Source organism: Rhamphochromis sp. 'chilingali' (assembly GCF_963969265.1).
Source record: "Rhamphochromis sp. 'chilingali' genome assembly, chromosome: 1".
Classification (NCBI taxonomy): Eukaryota; Metazoa; Chordata; class Actinopteri; order Cichliformes; family Cichlidae; genus Rhamphochromis; species Rhamphochromis sp. 'chilingali'.
This window is the reverse complement of record NC_137929.1, coordinates 55,376,008-55,393,432: the sequence shown is the minus strand read 5'-3', so window position 1 is coordinate 55,393,432 and position 17,425 is coordinate 55,376,008. Positions and strand designations below refer to the sequence as shown.

The 17,425-nt window shown below is 42.5% G+C and overlaps 1 protein-coding gene across 2 annotated transcripts in view; it reads left to right on the top strand.

The window, feature by feature from the left end:
* The window catches only part of LOC308399219 (uncharacterized protein), a 36,767-nt gene that overhangs the window by 852 nt on the left and 18,490 nt on the right, over positions 1–17,425 (top strand). Inside the window, exons 2-11 of one of the 2 annotated variants that reach the window (XM_080886333.1) lie at positions 2,061–2,141; positions 2,400–2,514; positions 2,607–2,740; positions 2,873–3,099; positions 3,203–3,317; positions 5,053–5,352; positions 5,973–6,199; positions 6,319–6,407; positions 6,494–6,594; positions 8,511–8,591. In XM_080886333.1, coding sequence (XP_080742459.1) covers positions 2,061–2,141; positions 2,400–2,514; positions 2,607–2,740; positions 2,873–3,099; positions 3,203–3,317; positions 5,053–5,352; positions 5,973–6,199; positions 6,319–6,407; positions 6,494–6,594; positions 8,511–8,591 — 1,470 coding nt within the window. The remainder of the gene's footprint in view (positions 1–2,060; positions 2,142–2,399; positions 2,515–2,606; positions 2,741–2,872; positions 3,100–3,202; positions 3,318–5,052; positions 5,353–5,972; positions 6,200–6,318; positions 6,408–6,493; positions 6,595–8,510; positions 8,592–17,425) is intronic. The other variant, XM_080886334.1, reaches the window with a different exon arrangement.

Genomic DNA, 17,425 nt, shown 5'->3' with positions numbered 1-17,425 from the left:
ACTTTGGTTAGCAACAACGACGCTAAAACCATTGTGTGGCTCCGCCGTCCGCTTGTTTATATTCCACATAAAACTTTCACAATAAAGCTCAATATTCTGTCGAGACTCAAAAATAAACTCAAATGATAAACATTATTGTCAAACATCAAATTTCAGATAATACATTAAACAAATTGGCTCAAATAAAAACATGTACTTATAAATGGCACTTACAGTCAAAGGAATAGAGGATCCAGACAAGAGAATGCCAGGATGGCCAGTGAAGATGAGCCAAAACCAGGTAGCTCCAAACACAAGGACCAGTCAAACAAATTGAGCACCTTATTCCTAAACGAGGGACTACATCTGTAGCATTAACATGGTTGGTTATGAACAGTCTGACACGGACCAGGAAATTGTACTATGCAAATTATAATGCAAACCGGTCCCCGCCATGGACTCAAACATGGAAAACCACTTTTACCACCTATGCAACAACTTGTCTAAAAATGTATAGCTTCATGTATCAGTGACTCCGCACCTAGTGTAGTCTGGCTCCAGCAGATCCTAGGAAAAACGTTGGAGATCTCTGTCCAGAAGACTGCAGTCCTAGAAACAGCTAAGATACTGCTTAGGACCCTCAATGCTCCAAAGCGTCTGGTATAAGACCCAAGCTCAAAGGATATGTGCCACAAAGAATTAAAGCAATTAGGTACTAGCAAGGTGTACCTAATAAAGTGTCTGGTCAGTGTATAAAACGTACAGGATACTCATCAACTTGATTGTAATGGAGACCAGGGGTTCCATTACCTGGTTGGTATTGTTAATAATAAATTGTTGGATTGGGAATTTAAAATAGGGTAATAAAGAAAACACATTAGTTCTTTTGGAGTCTTTTATTAGGTTATTTGACATACGATTAAATTGACAGCTTGTAACAGAAAAGAGACAGTGGGACTGGCCATCCTACCTGTGTCGGAGAAGAGCCAAAGTTAGAGCTGTTTGCAGTTAATCATTTATCAATAACCTAAACATATGTGAAATGAGAACTTGTAAAGGTACTCACCTGTCCTAGTTGCTTCTTGCAGGATGTGGAGCAAAAGAGTGAAAGCGGCTCAATCACCTGTTTAAGAGCTCTTGGAGCAGACCAGTGTGCCAGGTTAGGGAGTATGGATAAAGAGGGTTTTAATTTAGATAGAAATGGGTGAAGCTTATGTTATTGGTTTGTTTATAGTATGTGTTGGAAATATGTATATGTTTGTGATGTGCTTTAATGTTATTGTATGTTTGTTTGTGTGGAGGGTTATGTGTTCATTTTGATTAGTTAACCCCCATACTTGGGCTATTCCAGATGCTCACCTGAAAAGGTAGAGTATAAAAGGAAGCCATTTTGTTTAGTTGTAGTTAGTAGTGATGGGCAGATGAAGCCCCATGAAGCACTGAAGCTTTTCATCCAATTGGTTCACCCCAACGCGAAGCTTCATGAAGCTTCATTTGCTCTAGCAGGACACCTACTGGACGTAAAAATAATAGCTGGCATGAATTTGAAGAGTGTGGCATTTTGCACACAGCCTGTAAATGTCAACAACAAAAGGAGTGTGTAAAACACCTATAGTGTAGTGATGGCAGTATACTGTGTATATTTATGCTGGCAGTATGGAAAATGATTATTTGCGGCAAAGTTCGAACCGCTTCATGAACCAGTCACGTGGTACAGCCGGGCAGCGAGGCTTCGGACGTCATCATTTTCAGCTCCTCCCATAAATGAAGCAAGCCTCGATACGCGCTTCGCGGAAACGCCCCCTCCATTACTCGACACACGCTCCGAAGCCTCGATACAGAACGTCCCATCACTAGTAGTTAGTGTTTGTGCTGTTATCATGCTCCTTCTTTAATAAAGTGTCAATCCATGGATGTCTTTTACTCCAGTCTTGTGTCATATTATTGGACAGAACCTATGACCGCCGGCCAAAACTGACATTGATGTGGATCTTAACATTGCTAGAAACTTTTTTTCCATTTATCTTCTATCATATCACATTTGGTTTTTCTAAAATTGAACATTAAACATACTTTTGCAGACGACCAGCAGCTGTTTTCCATCTGTGAAGATGGAGGTGGTCCATTACTGGATGATCAGAAGCAGGACAAATATGAGCTGAGTAAGAAGCTACTTTGACATACATGAATAAAGTTCAGTTCTAGACAGGACTGCTGTTTCATGTCTCTTACATGAAACAACAACATGTCTCTTATATATACATATATATATATAAGAAAGATACATTAGCTCATGTCCTCTTAAAGCACAAACAGTAGATAGTAGCAGCATGCTCCCTTTCGGTTATATAAATGGTCAAGTTCTTGTTGAGCTGGGCAACACATAATTGTGACTAACATAAGAATTTATTTGTTCCTAGGGGTGGACGACAGTAGGAGCCTGGGATTTCAGGCACCGATAGAGGATGAAGAGTATGAATATTTAGAGCAGGAGGAAGGATACACGACAGAGCTGGATTATGTAACAACATCAAGGTTAAAAGACAAGTGCATAAATGTCTACTATGTACAAAAGTATATGTGTTATCTTTTGTATCCCAGCTCCCGTTTTTCCGTGTTTTCCTTAGGTTCTTGACTCAAACAGTTCCGTCTAAGAGGAGAAAAAAACATGGCAAACGTCGAATCAGCAAATCACAAAATTGCATAGATCTCAAAATCCGCATATTGGAAAACCCAAACATTGAAGTGCTTTCAAATACTGGTAAGTCTAAAGCAAACGTGATGTGAAATTTAAATGTTAAAAACAGAATGAAAACACCTCAGTACACATGAAACTCTGGAGCAGATGTGGAAGATTTCACTGTGATTGATTCAGTGTTCCTCTGTGTTCTAGTGTTTCGGATGTACCGGCTTCACAAGCTGAAGGTTCGTCGTGGTTTGAAGGAAGCTGACTTCCTGAAACTACTCAGGACTACCTTCCCTCAGCTGGCTGGAGATGAACCTTTTGACCTTTTCTTATATTGCAACCTCAAGAAACTGAAACCTCTGCAAGTAGACTCTGTGACACCAGAGGAAATCATCAGAGTTTCTCGGGGATCTACCCTCTACATACGACTGCAGGTACTGTGCTGAGAAGATTTAACTGATCTCAACAGCGTTACCAAAGATTACAACACATTGACAACTTGATTTGAGAAGAAAATTCCAACCTTCTGTAAAACAGAAAGAAGATGCTGATGAAGATCATGAAGATCTTCCATCCACTGAGACAGACACCCATATAAATCTCAGAATCCGCATCCTGGAAAAGCGAAAGATTAATGTTTTGTCAAACCAAGGTAAGTCTAAAGCAAACATGATGTGAAATTTAGATGTTTCTGCTATAAAAATGCAGCACATGTAAGCCGTATATCACCTTGTTACCTACTAGGTAAGTTCTGAAGTGCTTTTCACCCTTTTACCTGCTCGGAGATCGGTCTATTAAACACAGGTGAAGCTGATGGTCTCCACCACACCTCTATACCAAAAACAGTCATTTGCACCTTGTAAATCACAATTGTTGATGCCAGTAATGCTCGAGAGCAGCTGAAACCCTGGTCAGGACCAATGTTCCCTCTAAGCTGCGTACTGCGTACAGAAAATCTAGGTTGTGCGCAAAAAAAAAATCTAACCTGAATTGAAATTAAAGTAAATATTTTAACAATTCTGTCTTTTGCAGTGTTAGTAAGTGACTGGCTGCTCCCGTATGGGGTTAGACCGATGCCACCTTATCCCATAGTCCAGCCAATAATGCGATTCACATTCGTATATACGCAGCTAATCAACATCGCTAACAGGCTATGACAGCGTCCTTATGTGTCGACACCGGTGTTTTAGCTAGCAAAGTGGCGTGACTGATGTGGCGTGAAGCCACGTTAGTGCATAACCATTGGAGATGTGAGCAGGACAGACAGAACAATTGACGGAATAAGTGTGGACTTTATACCAGTTTTTAAATTGTGTTGATAGGCCACGTAAAACCAGAGTTATGACAAAAATATCTGCAATGTTTGGTTTTCTTCCTGAATATTATCATTGTTTATATTTACTGCGGGAAGAAATGGTAAAAACTGCGTTTTATAAGGAAAACGCTCGAAAGCACTCTCCACCTGTGAGCAAAGACAAAACCAAAAAGCCCCCACCCTTTCCCATTCGTCGAAAAATGTACCATGTCGACCAATCAAAACATGATATGGCAATATGGCATTTAGTGGTTTAGGAATGGGGGGGCATCAAATTTGATGCAGAACAGCTGACTGTTCCGTAAATAGTTTGAAATGTTTTTTTAAAAAAATGCCTTAGTTGCATTTTTAGGTAAACAGTTGCAAAAAACTTTGTTTGCAAAACTCAGTAACTTTTTTGAAGAAGTAACTATATAATTAACTGCCCGACATCAACTGTATTTTGCAGACAGAGCGTTACAGGACTATCTCCCAGACCAGACTCATACCCATAATACAAGTCAGAGCTTGTATGTAAATGTAAATGCTATAATTTGATTATTTTAATAAACCATGTAACTTGGATGGATTCGATGCTGGCATGACCACAGTGCACACGTCTGATGTCGCTCACAATGGTCCAAGGGATCGCTCAGGGAGTTTGTGTGTTCGCTCAGACACATGAAAAATTAGAGGGAACATTGGTCAGGACACATATACCGTTTGTGCTGCCTCCCTGCACTCTACATGGACATCTTCATCTTTCTGCACTACTCCCTGGTCTAAGAATTGTAACATATTAATAAAGAAATATGTACTATAATACCAAGAATATTTTCATTATAAAACACAATGAAAACACCTCAGTACACATGAAACTCTGGAGCAGATGTGGAAGATTTCACTGTGATGATTGGAACATTAGGAGCCCATGTCACCACTGGTACCTCCAAACTGTGAAAGCAGATTCCAGATTCAATTGGAAAGTAGTATCAGACGAACATTTAGTGAAAGTACAACAGGAAAGTGATGATTTCTTTCTCCTAATACTGGAAAAATTGAACTGATCTCTCAGCGTTCCTCTGTGTTCTAGTGTTTCAGACGTGCCCGCTTCACAAGCTGAAGGTTCATCGTGGTTTGCAGGAAGCTGACTTCCTGAAACTACTCAGGTCTACCTTCCCTCAGCTGGCTGGAGATGAACCTTTTGACCTTTTTTTAAGGGCCAAGCACAACAAACTCAAACCTCTGAAAGGAGACTCTGTGACACCAGAGGAAATCATCAGAGTTTCTCGGGGATCTACCCTCTACATACAACAGTCACTGTGTCCAGAAGATTTAAGACTTAAGATCCGCATCCTTGAGGACCCTAAGATTGATAAGATCACAAATATAAGTAAGTTTAAAGCTTTTAACCTTCAAAGATCTTTGGAAGGATTTGATGCCGTTAACGTTTTCTACCTCTTATTAGCTCCTTAACTTGATTTAGAGGCTTTGCATGTCTCAAGAGTCCAACGTACTAGTCATCCAGCTCTCTGTGCAGGTTTGCTGAGTTACCCGTTTATTAGTTGATTCAGGAAAACATGTCTTCTAACTTGTCGATGACTGAAACTGCTCTGACTGTAGTCACACTACCCGCTGTCTTAAAAAACCTCGTAACATTATAAAAGATACCTCACACTCTGGCCACTCCCTGTTTGAACTGTTGCCCTCGGGCCGACGGTACAAAGCAATCAGCGTAAGGACAAACAGACTCAAACACAGCTTTTACCAAATCAGAAAAATATGTCTTGATGCTGCTACTAAAAAATGTCCATCACGCTACTCCTGAAGTGATCTATGCACTGACTGAGGCATGTGTGTGGGGATTGATTTTATTTTACAAATTTTATTTAAAGTTTACATTTGTATGGATGATGCATTGATCAGAGATCAATTCTAATTTCGTTCTACCTGTGACAATGACAAAAAAGACATTCTGATTCTGACTTTGTGAGCTTCTCTGTTTTCTCTCAGTGTGTCAGAATCACCCGTCTCATGAGCTGAATGTTCCTCGTGGTCTTCAGGAGGCTGACTTCCTGGCTCTGCTGAGGTCCACTTTCCCTCAGCTGGCTGCTGGTGAACCTTTTACCATCTTAATTGGTCGCAACCACAATCTAATTCCTCCAAGAGTGGAGAGTATGACTGCAGAAGAGATCTGCAAGAACAGGACTAGGAATCCTGGTATTTACATCCGACTGAAGGTACTGCAAGAACCAATTTAACATCAGGGTGAAAACATTGTTTAAATGTGGAGCATGTTGTTCTGAATGAAAAATCAGATAAAAAAAAACTATTCTTTTACTTTTTGGTGGAAATTTAGGGTCCAGAGAAAAGGTCTCTACAGAGAGAAGATGCTACTGCTGCTGAACTTCCTCCACCCAGCCTGGATTCAACCACACTGACCACTGAGTGAGTCAAAGAAAAGAGTAAGCTGCTGCTGTTAGAGTTTGTTATTTATGTCAACAGTTCAATCCAATTTTGTTCTTTTCCCCCAGAGTTGAGTCTGAGAAACCTCAGATCAGTCAATCAGACACCCACATGCATCTCAAGGTCCACATTGTGGAGGACCCTCAGATGGATACCATCTCGCCCAATCGTAAGTTCAAAGCCTTTTAATTTATCTGTCCAGTACAATATTCAGTTATCACCACTGTGATCACATGCTGAGCTGAAATAATAAAGAGTAGCCGAGCATAGCTCCTAGGGTGGTCAGGACACATTTGTGACTATGAGGTCCTTTGTAGAGCTCTGTAGGCATGCTGCTGGATGGTTTGGGAAGCTTGTGATGACCTGAGTTTGGACCAGTTTGTCAAAGCACTTCATGATTACTGGAGCACGAGCCACTACACAGCAGTCATTCAGAATGCTGATGGTGGTCATTTTTTGGTAGTGGTACCGTGATAGAGGATTTCAAGCAAGGCTGTCAGTGGTAAGGCTTAATGTTGGGGACATGGTCTCTTTGACTGACAGGTGGCTGTAGCTGCTTCCTGAACCTCAACTGGACCTCTGGATTGTGTTTGTGCTCTTGGAGCAGTCAAAACACATTGAGCACCTTATTCCTAAATGAGGGACTACATCTGTAGCATTAACATGGTTGGTTATGAACAGTCTGACACGGACCAGGAAATTGTACTATGCAAATTATAATGCAAACCGGTCCCCGCCATGGACTCAAACATGGAAAACCACTTTTACCACCTATGCAACAACTTATGTCTAAAAATGTATAGCTTCATGTATCGGTGACTCTGCACCTAGTGTAGTCTGGCTCCAGCAGATCCTAGGAAAAACGTTGGAGATCTCTTTCCAGAAGACTGCAGTCCTAGAAACAGCTAAGATACTGCTTAGGACCCTCAATGCTCCAAAGCGTCTGGTATAGGACCCAAGCTCAAAGGATATGTGCCACAAAGAATTTATAAAGTGTCTGGTCAGTAGGGATGGGTAACGTTTAGGTTTTATACGATACCGGTGCCAAATCGGTACTTTTGAAACGGTGCCGGTGCTCAAACGGTGCTCAAACCGGTGCTTAAAGAATGGAGAACACAAAATTGGTCCAAAAACCTCTCATGTTCAGCTGGTTTTTTGTAAAAAGATAACAATGTTAGCCTTTTCTACAGCTATGGGGCATATATGGTATCACTCTTGGCTGGAAGCAGTGCTTAAACAATGGAAAAAACACAAACTTTGTCCAAAAACCTCTCATGTTCAGCTGTTTCCCTCTTTTTCTTTGGTCATTTTAGCCATTTTGACCAGGGTGAAGGGAGTATCTGCCATCAAACAAGAAGACAGCTGCATGTAACTATGAAGGTGTTTGCTAGTTCACCTTACATGCATTAATGTAATAATGTAATAACCTGGTTAGCCTACTCAATGTAAATTACACACGAACAACATTAAACTACTCACGCAGAGAAGAACGGCTGCTGCTGCCATCATCATCCTCATCATTTCTGCTACACTGGCAGGGCTAGGGGCCAGGACTCTCCTCTTTGGGTTTTTGGGGATGTTGCTAAATCCGGGTCCGATAACAGACACCACACCCGCAGTAGATGTGCTCGGTGTGAGGTCTCGCAGCAAGCTATCAAATACGGCGCATTTCTCGGCTTTTAAAAAAACCGCTATGCGTCGCCAGGTGTTTCATCGGATTCGAGGTGTTACCTCCTTTGACAGTATCACAGTATCAGCTTAAAGCACTTGTTGCTGCTGAGTTTGCATATTTTGCTGTGAAGTACAGCCAGACTTTTGACCGCTTCGCCTTGGGCATTTTTAATCTGTAGCTCCGCTCTAAAAGAACGTACGTACCTGGACCCGCCTACTATCCTCGGAAACGTAAAATGATTGGCTAGAAGTGTATCACAGCTCAGGAAAAAAAGAGCACCGAAATAAAGCTTAGTACAGGATACTCATCAACTTGATGCAGATCTTAACATTGCTAGAAACTTTTTCTTCATTTATTTTCTATCATGGCACATTTGTTTTTTCTAAAATTGAACATTAAACATACTTTTGCAGACGACCAGCAGCTGTTTTCCTTCTGTGAAGATGGAGGTGGTCCATTACTGGATAATCAGGAGCAGGACAAATATGAGCTGAGTAAGAAGCTACTTTGACATACATTGTCAGGGCTCTGTGTGTGGGCAGGCGGAGAGGAGGATCCAAACGCAGGACTCGAACACTGAATTGTAACTCAACAACCTCAGCTTTATTTGCTTGCAGAAAACAAAACAAACTGAGCAATGGAACTGAACACGAAAATACTGAACACGAAAACACACAGGCATAATCCGAATGTACGACGCAACAACGAGCACAGGAAAACACAGGGCTTATATACACAGGGTAATAATGGGGAATGGGCAACAGGAGGGAGACACAGCTGGGAGAGATCAGGGCTAACGAGACAGGGGGACAAAGCTGCACACAAACATAAGACAAAGACTTTCACAATATAACTTTCACAACAAAACAGGAAACATGAAACACTACTCAAAGACACGGACTCAACACAGAGGGGCGGACAGAAAATGATACATGAAACTCAAACAATACATGAGACCACAATTCCTAAAACATGGATAAACAGAAACATGAAACTCTAATAATAAACATCATCATAATCATCATCATCAACACCAGCACAACAAGAGAACAAGAAAACAATCCATGATAAAAAATTAAACCAAAACATAATAAACTCAAAATACTGGGTCCAACGGACCCAGAACCGTGACATACATGAATAAAGTTCAGTTCTAGACAGGGCTGCTGTTTCATGTCTCTGATGTATGATCAGTAGACAAGTCTAATAAAAACATTTCATTCATAATTATGTGATAATTAGGCAACTGCAGTCCTCAAGTTCCGGTGTCCTGCAGGTTTTAGATATCACCCTGGGTCAACACACCCGAATCAGATAATTAGTTTATTACCAGGCCTCTGGAGAACTTGGAGACATGTTGAGGAAGTAATTTAGGAGGTATTGTTTTTTTTTAATGAGCTGTGGTGGATCAAGAACACATCTAAAACCTGCAGGACACTGGCACTTGAGGCTCCTGATGTACTGTCTCCTGATAGCATCTCCATGACACCGGACACTAAGCCGACAGACACAGCAAACCTTATCCCCACAGCTTGTATTGACAACACATTCTCACTTCCAGAGCGTAACATTTTACGCTAGGTGACAAATCGTCAACATATTACGTTTTTGGGCACCCAACTCGTTCCTAAATGATGACATTGGAAAAAATGAGGAAATATGAAAACCGTTTGGACTCAATCTACACGTTTGCTCCTTTTCTTATAATCGCTTGGGAAAACACTATTTAACGTCATTAAAGTGCTGGTTAAGGTTGGGAATAAGTTGAGCTGGGCGATAGAACGATAACGATATGTATTGCGAAATAACTTTTTCTTGTTAGAAAAATGAAACTGTTGCGATAGTCCTCGTCTCTCTCTCTTCCTCTCTTAAAAAAAAGAAAAAAAGAACAGCCAATCCAAATTAAGTAGCGCAGAGCTAAACCAATCACAGCCGCAGCGTCAAGTCACGTGACTTGTTACGTACAGCACAAGTGCCAAGCTGCACATGTATTTGTTTGGGAAGCAGCCAGCCACCGTGCCGGCCGGGTAATGGAGAAAATGAGTGTGCCGACTAGAGAAAAATCAACCGAGAGCTTGGGTGACCAGGTTAGAGAAGAGAACACAGATGACGGTTCCAATGCCGGAGAGATTGTCGAAAGGAAGGGCCGGAGAAATTCTGTAGTGAGGAGGTATTTCGGTTATTTGAAGTGTGACAAAAAAGTAGCGCGCAATGTAAATTGTGCCGAAAGCATGTTCCCACAAAGTCTGGTTATACAACATACCTTTTTTTGTCCCCTGAAGCAGTGCCACCCACTAGAGCATGCTCAATCTCTGACTGAAATCGCTAATTCGTCATCGAAAACAACCAGGGGAATCCCTGTGAAGCAGCAACAGTCAATTGAGTCGGCATTCTCCAGCGTCTTACCATATGACAAAAAAGCTGAGAGACATAGCGACATAACGAATGCCATAGCCTACTGCCTTGCTAAAGACATGCTACCAATAAACACGGTTGAAAATGAAGGATTCAAGCAGCCAATTAAGGTAATGGATCCTCGTTACCAACTTAAGTACATCTGCCCTGTTGAACTTATTATGGGAAATAAATATTTAAATCAAAACAAGCTGCTGATTATTTCACATTTTACTTGTGAGCAACAGCACATTTAAATCTTACAAATATAGTTATTTGGCTTTGGCTAACGTGATAGTCTGAAGTGCACGGGCCATCATTGGGGCCGGGTGGTGATGTCCCTGCCCTGTTTCAAAAAAATTACCCATCTTGGGTGTATAAGCATTTTACATCATTGGGCCCTCGTGACGTTTCGGCATTTCTTTCTATTTATTTCTGTGCCTCTCTTGGCTTTTATACTCTTTCTTTGCTCCTCCCACTCTTGGGTTTCAAACTTGTGTTTCTTAAAAATTCTTTCTTGCTTTTGTTTCTGTTTTTCTCTTTGCATGACTTTCTTGTCTTACTTTGCTTGTTTTCCCCTTACTTGTGACCTATTTGTCTTTATTTGTTTACTACTTTTCTCTCTGTTTGTTTTTCGTGACTTTCTCTTGTCTTATGTAACTTGTTTTCTCTTATGACCTCTTTAGGGATAAGGTTAGATTTAGGACTGGAATACAGGTCTGGAACGTCTTGTGTGGGTTGTAGACTTCGTCTCATGTTACCACTAGAGTGAAATCACTACCAGGATTGAAAAGTGACCAAAACATCAGCCAGAAAGCATACAGTCTAGCCCATTATTATTTATACCCCTGGCAAATTTTGACTTAAAGTGAGTTTTATTCAACTAGCAAGTTATATTTTTTGATGGGAAATGGCACAGGTGTTTCCCAAAAGATAATAAGACGATATACAAGAGGCATTTTTGTGGAAAAAAAAATTCTCAGCTTTTTTTTACATTTGAGCAAAAAGTGTTATGTCCAGAATTATGCATACTCTTCACAAACTGTCAGTCTCTGGGAAAATCCAAAGTTCCATACCATTCCAAAGAATCCAAGCAGTTCTAAAGCATCCTAAATACCCTGATTAATTGGGAACTGTTCATCTGGACAAAGAACAAGACTTCTGGTCTTCTGTGGTTTTGTGTCGCTTAATGCGACTTATAATTCGGTGTGCCTCATGATCTGAAAAATACGGTAACTTCTACCTTTTCACCTTCCTTTCAAAGTCCAAGTTTTTGTGCTATGGTTTAGAGCAGGGCGATATGGCCAAAAATATTTATCACGATATATATTTGAAAATTTGCGATAACGATATAACTGACGATATAATTGATGCGAGACAAAATACAACTCCACAACATTACTAGCGCAAAAAGACAACTTTCCATTTATTTTCTCTTAAACAAGAAGCTGGTTTTTATGTACAGTAAAGCTTTATAAAAATGTAACAGTGCAAATGCAAATTCCTTGCTGAAAGTTTAACCAAAAGGCATTTCCAGTAGAAATGGGCTGACATATCCTGAGCATAACCATGTATAATATCCACTGAAGTTAAAACGAGGTGCTTTGCAACATTAAACTGCAGTGTACAGTACGTATTTTTCGGACCATAAGGTGCACGGGATTATAAGGCACATTAAGCGAAACAAAGCAGTCAGATAAATCAAACTTTATTAAACTCATTCTTGTTGCTTCCTCCACTTCTGTACCATTGATTCATTAATGTTGAATTCTCTGCAGCTGCTCTATTCCCATGTTGTTGCAGTATATTAATGACTAACCTTGTATTGTGGATGGATTATCTCAGTTGTTCTCCTTACTTAAGTTTGGTCCGTTTACAGCATCCTGCCATGCAATTGCATTTGTGTCTAACTATCAGGAACTTTAACGTTAACTTTTATAAGTGGAAAAGTGTTAGTGTTCGTCCTCCAGCTTCACTGTTTATGTTATGCTAACATAGCTGTGTCGCTAGCAATCAGGTAGCACATCATTATATACCAGCTAGCCCAACTTCAGTAACCCTACAAATAGAGCTGGGCGATATGAGATTTTTTCATATCACGATATGTTTTTTTCATTTCAGGCGATAACGATATCTATCACGATATAAGCCAAATAACTATATTTGTAAGATTTAAATGTGCCGTTGCTCACAAGTAAAATGTGAAATAATCAGCAGCTTGTTTTGATTTAAATATTTATTTCCCATAATAAGTTCAACAGGGTAGATGTACTTAAGGAACATGAGGCTTTTTCAGATAAATAAAGGCAAATATTGCAAACTACACAAAAGGCAGCCGCTAAAGCGTTTAAGTTTCAAAATAGAACAAACGAAACAGACTATTAAATTGTCAATTCCACTTAGAAACAAAATATTAATTCTAAAAATAAATCTTAGTTTGTTTTACAGAAGAACAGACAAAACTAACTTTTGTCAGTATCAAATAAACTGAGAACTAAAAGGAAATTCTCAATCTCTCCTTGTTGTATAGCTTAGCTTTTCAAACAGTTTTAACAGTTACTTTAGTCTGACAAAAGCCGAATGACGAATTAGCGCTTCCAGTCAGAGACTGAGGCTACGTCCACGGGTACACGGGTATTTTTGAAAACGGAGATTTTCCGTTTTCGTTTTAAAAAATAATCCCGTCCACACATAAAGGCAGAAATGAAGGAAAACGCTGCTATGAACATGCCAAAGCAGCAGGTGGCGCTAGATTCCTAACCGTGCAGAAATGTTGGCCAATCAGAAGTCTAGAAGCCTCGGTGGGAAAAAGTAAACAAAGCTGGGGCATAGAAGCAGACCCGAGTCGTATGTGTGGACGGACAGTAACTGTGTATATGTAAGCATTTAAACACTGCAGAGTAGAATTAACAGTAACAGTATTGTAGAAATTCATTTCACCGAAACAATAACGTGGCGCACAGTGTGACGCATGCACCAGTTTATTGTATTTCCAGACTTGCTTTCGTGCCGAGTAGCGTGCAATTTACAGTGCACGCTACTCTGTTTTTTGTCAGACTTGAAATAGCCGAAATACCTTCACACTACGGAACTTCTATGGCTCTTCCGTTCGACAATCTCTCCGGCATTGGAACCGTCATCTGTTTTCTCTTCGGTCACGCTCGGTTGATTTTTCTAGTCGGCACACTCATTTCCTCCATTACGCGCTGGCTCCATTACCCACTGCCTGCTTCCCAAACAAACACACGTGCGGCTTGGCACTTGTGCTGTACGTAACAAGTCATGCGACGTGACGCTGCGGCTGTGATTGGTTCGGCTCTGCGCTACTTAGTTTGGATTGGCTGACCTTTTTTTTAAAAAAAAATTTTATTTTAAGAGGACAAGAGCGGCGAAGTCTATCGCGATAGCTTAATTTCTCTATCGAGTAAAAGTTATATCGCGATACATATCGTTATCGTTCTATTGCCCAGCTCTACCTACAAACGTCACTGCTGTTTAGTTTCCTGTCTTCATTTATGTTGGAAGTGATAGCAGAGCTGTACCTTTTAATTCTTTCAGAAATCTCTCAGTCAGAACATGCAATATCATGCTTAGGTAACTAGCGAAACTAGCGAGCTAACTCCCGCTAGCTTCCTGCTAACTTCTAACTCCGTTAAATGTAATAAATTTGGTTTTCATGGATGCCTGGAAGTTAAACTTCATAGTTTCACCTGGTTAAGCAGCAATGCTGATCGTTTTATTAAAGATGAAAGAATTTAGACAGTTTTTAACTCTCAGTGATGCTGCAGTGTTCATTTGACCTGAAGCATACGGAGTTTCGGACCCAGATTACTCCCAGATTTAAGAGCATCTTAGTCCGACAAATACAACAATAATGACGGCCGCTTGCATGTTCTGCAAAAAAATGTGCTTTGTCATGTATTTGACGGAGAAACACCAAACCAGTTCCACATCACTGAAGTTGCACCATTTTTACAAACCAATTCTGGTTCATCTGTTTCACTCAACAATCGGCCATGTGCGTATGAAAACAAAGGCACTGCGCATGCGCGTTTTACTCCCATCCTATCGCGATATTTCATTTTCCTATCGTTTCCTAACATTATACCGGTATTACCGTGAACGGTATAGTATGGCCCAGCCCTACTATGGTTAGTATCTTCCTCTGCCTTTTGGGTGCTACTGCAGGTGCCTTTGGTGGTGCAAAACATTTTGTTGACATACACAATGCGCTGTTGAACATTGAACCCCCCGTGCTCCCTCCGCAGGAGGGAGGAGAGTTGGGTACCCGGAGGCGCGCGGGCAGCGGCCAGGGCGAGACCGCCAGTCCGCGCTTTCGGTCGAGGTTCTCGTGGCGGGCCGGTACTGGTAGTTGCCGGACGGGGACCCCGGCACCCGCCTCCAACGAGCCACAGTCCCGACTCTCCTCCGTCGGCCCTCGGAGGAAGCCGTCGGGGCAGCGGGCTCGCTTTGGCGCAGAGGCGGGGAGGGGCCGTCGGTTCGTCCGGCCGGCGACCAGGCCCAGACTAAGGCTCGAGCTTCCGGTGGGGGATGCGCGAGCCGAAGACCTCGGGAGACCCGCACCGGCGACGGTGGCGGGAGACCCTCAGCGGCAAAAGGGAGACAGCAGCCGGGGCCGCTCGCTGTAGCCAGTAATGATCCTTCCGCAGGTTCACCTACGGAAACCTTGTTACGACTTTTACTTCCTCTAGATAGTCAAGTTTGATCGTCTTCTCGGCGCTCCGCCAGGGCCGTGACCGACCCCGGCGGGGCCGATCCGAGGACCTCACTAAACCATCCAATCGGTAGTAGTGACGGGTGGTGTGTACAAAGGGCAGGGACTTAATCAACGCGAGCTTATGACCCGCGCTTACTGGGAATTCCTCATTCATGGGAAATAATTGCAATCCCCAATCCCTATCACGAGTGGGGTTCAACGGGTTACCCACGCCTCTCGGCGAAGGGTAGACACACGTTGATCCACTCAGTGTGGCGCGCGTGCAGCCCCGGACATCTAAGGGCATCACAGACCTGTTATTGCTCAATCTCGTGTGGCTGAACGCCACTTGTCCCTCTAAGAAGTTGGACTCGGGCCGCACGGGGTCGAGTAACTAGTTAGCATGTCGGAGTCTCGTTCGTTATCGGAATTAACCAGACAAATCGCTCCACCAACTAAGAACGGCCATGCACCACCACCCACAGAATCGAGAAAGAGCTATCAATCTGTCAATCCTTTCCGTGTCCGGGCCGGGTGAGGTTTCCCGTGTTGAGTCAAATTAAGCCGCAGGCTCCACTCCTGGTGGTGCTCTTCCGTCAATTCCTTTAAGTTTCAGCTTTGCAACCATACTCCCCCCGGAACCCAAAGACTTTGGTTTCCCGGCGGGTCATGGGAATAATGCCGCCGGATCGCTAGTTGGCATCGTTTATGGTCGGAACTACGACGGTATCTGATAGCTCAGGCGGTAGAGCAGGTCATCTACTGATCGGAAGGTTGGTGGTTCGATTCCTGGCTTCCCCCAGTCTGCATGCCAAATATCCTTGGGCAAGATATTAACCCCAAATTGCTCTCCGATGCATCCATCGGAGTATGAATGTGTGTGAATGTTACTTAGAAAGCACCTAGAACAATGTGCTTGTGCGAATGGGTGTGAATGGGTGAATGCACAAGTTGTGTAACGCGCTTTGAGTGCTCAGAAGAGTAGAAAAGCGCTATATAAGAACCAGTCCATTAAAAAAAAAAAAAAAAGCATGCAAAATTGGATTAAAAAAATTATCTGTGAAACAGTGAAGCTGTGAAAGGTGAACCACGTTATAGTGAGGGACCACTGTACTGGAAGAGCATATGGGAGAAGGATGCAACCCATAACAGCAAAGCTCAGCGGCTAGTGGGTCAGAGAGGAGATCACAGCACCCTCTCTGAACAAGGTCCAGTAACCATCACAGTGGCAGACATCCAAGAAAGAGTCTCCAATATGAAGAGTTGGATAGCACCAGGCCCAGACATGGTTCACGCTTACTGGCTGACAAAGCTGACCTTCACTCCAAAAGCGTCTGGCAATACAAATTAACCAACTGCTAGTTGACGAGAGACACCCGGAATGGCTAACTTAGGGCCGGGCGGTCCTGATCCTCAAGAACCTCCAGAAGGGACCAGTCCCATCTAACTACTGGGCAATAACCTGCTTCAGAACCATGTGGAAGCTCTTGTTAGGCATCATAGCGGCTAAGATGAACAGGCACATTGGTCAATACATAAGTGGGGCACAGAAAGGGATGGGCAAGAATACGTGAGGGGCAAAACACCAGCTACTGGTAGACCGAACAATCAGCTGAGACTGCAAGGCCAGACTGGATAACGTGTGCACTGCCTGGATCAACAGGACCCTAAGAGCCTTCATCAGGAACTCAATGGTGATGTGGTGTGCAACACTAGAGGCCTAGTTCAAGTACATAACACAAGTCACCATCAAGAACATCTACCAAGGAGATGCTCTGTCCCCACTACTGTTCTGCATAGGCCTTAACCTCCTCAGTGAAATCATTGACAAGACTGGCTACAGATACTGAATACGGAACGGAGCAGTTGTCAGCCACCTCCTGTAGATGGATGACATCAAGCTGTATGCCAATAGTGAACGAGACATCGATTCACTGATCCACACCACCAGGATATACAGCAATGACATCGCAATGTCGTTCGGACTGGAGAAGTGTAGTCTGATGATAACAAAGAGAGGGAAGGTAGTCAGAACTGAGGGGATCAAACTACCAGAAGGCAACATTGCAGACATAGAGAACAGCTACAATTAACTGGGGTACACACAGGCAAATGGGTACCACGAAGAGGCCAGTAGGAAAGTTGCAACCACCAAGTACCTGCAGAGGGTCAGGCAAGTCCTGAGGAGTCAGCTGAATGGTAAGAACAAGATCAGCA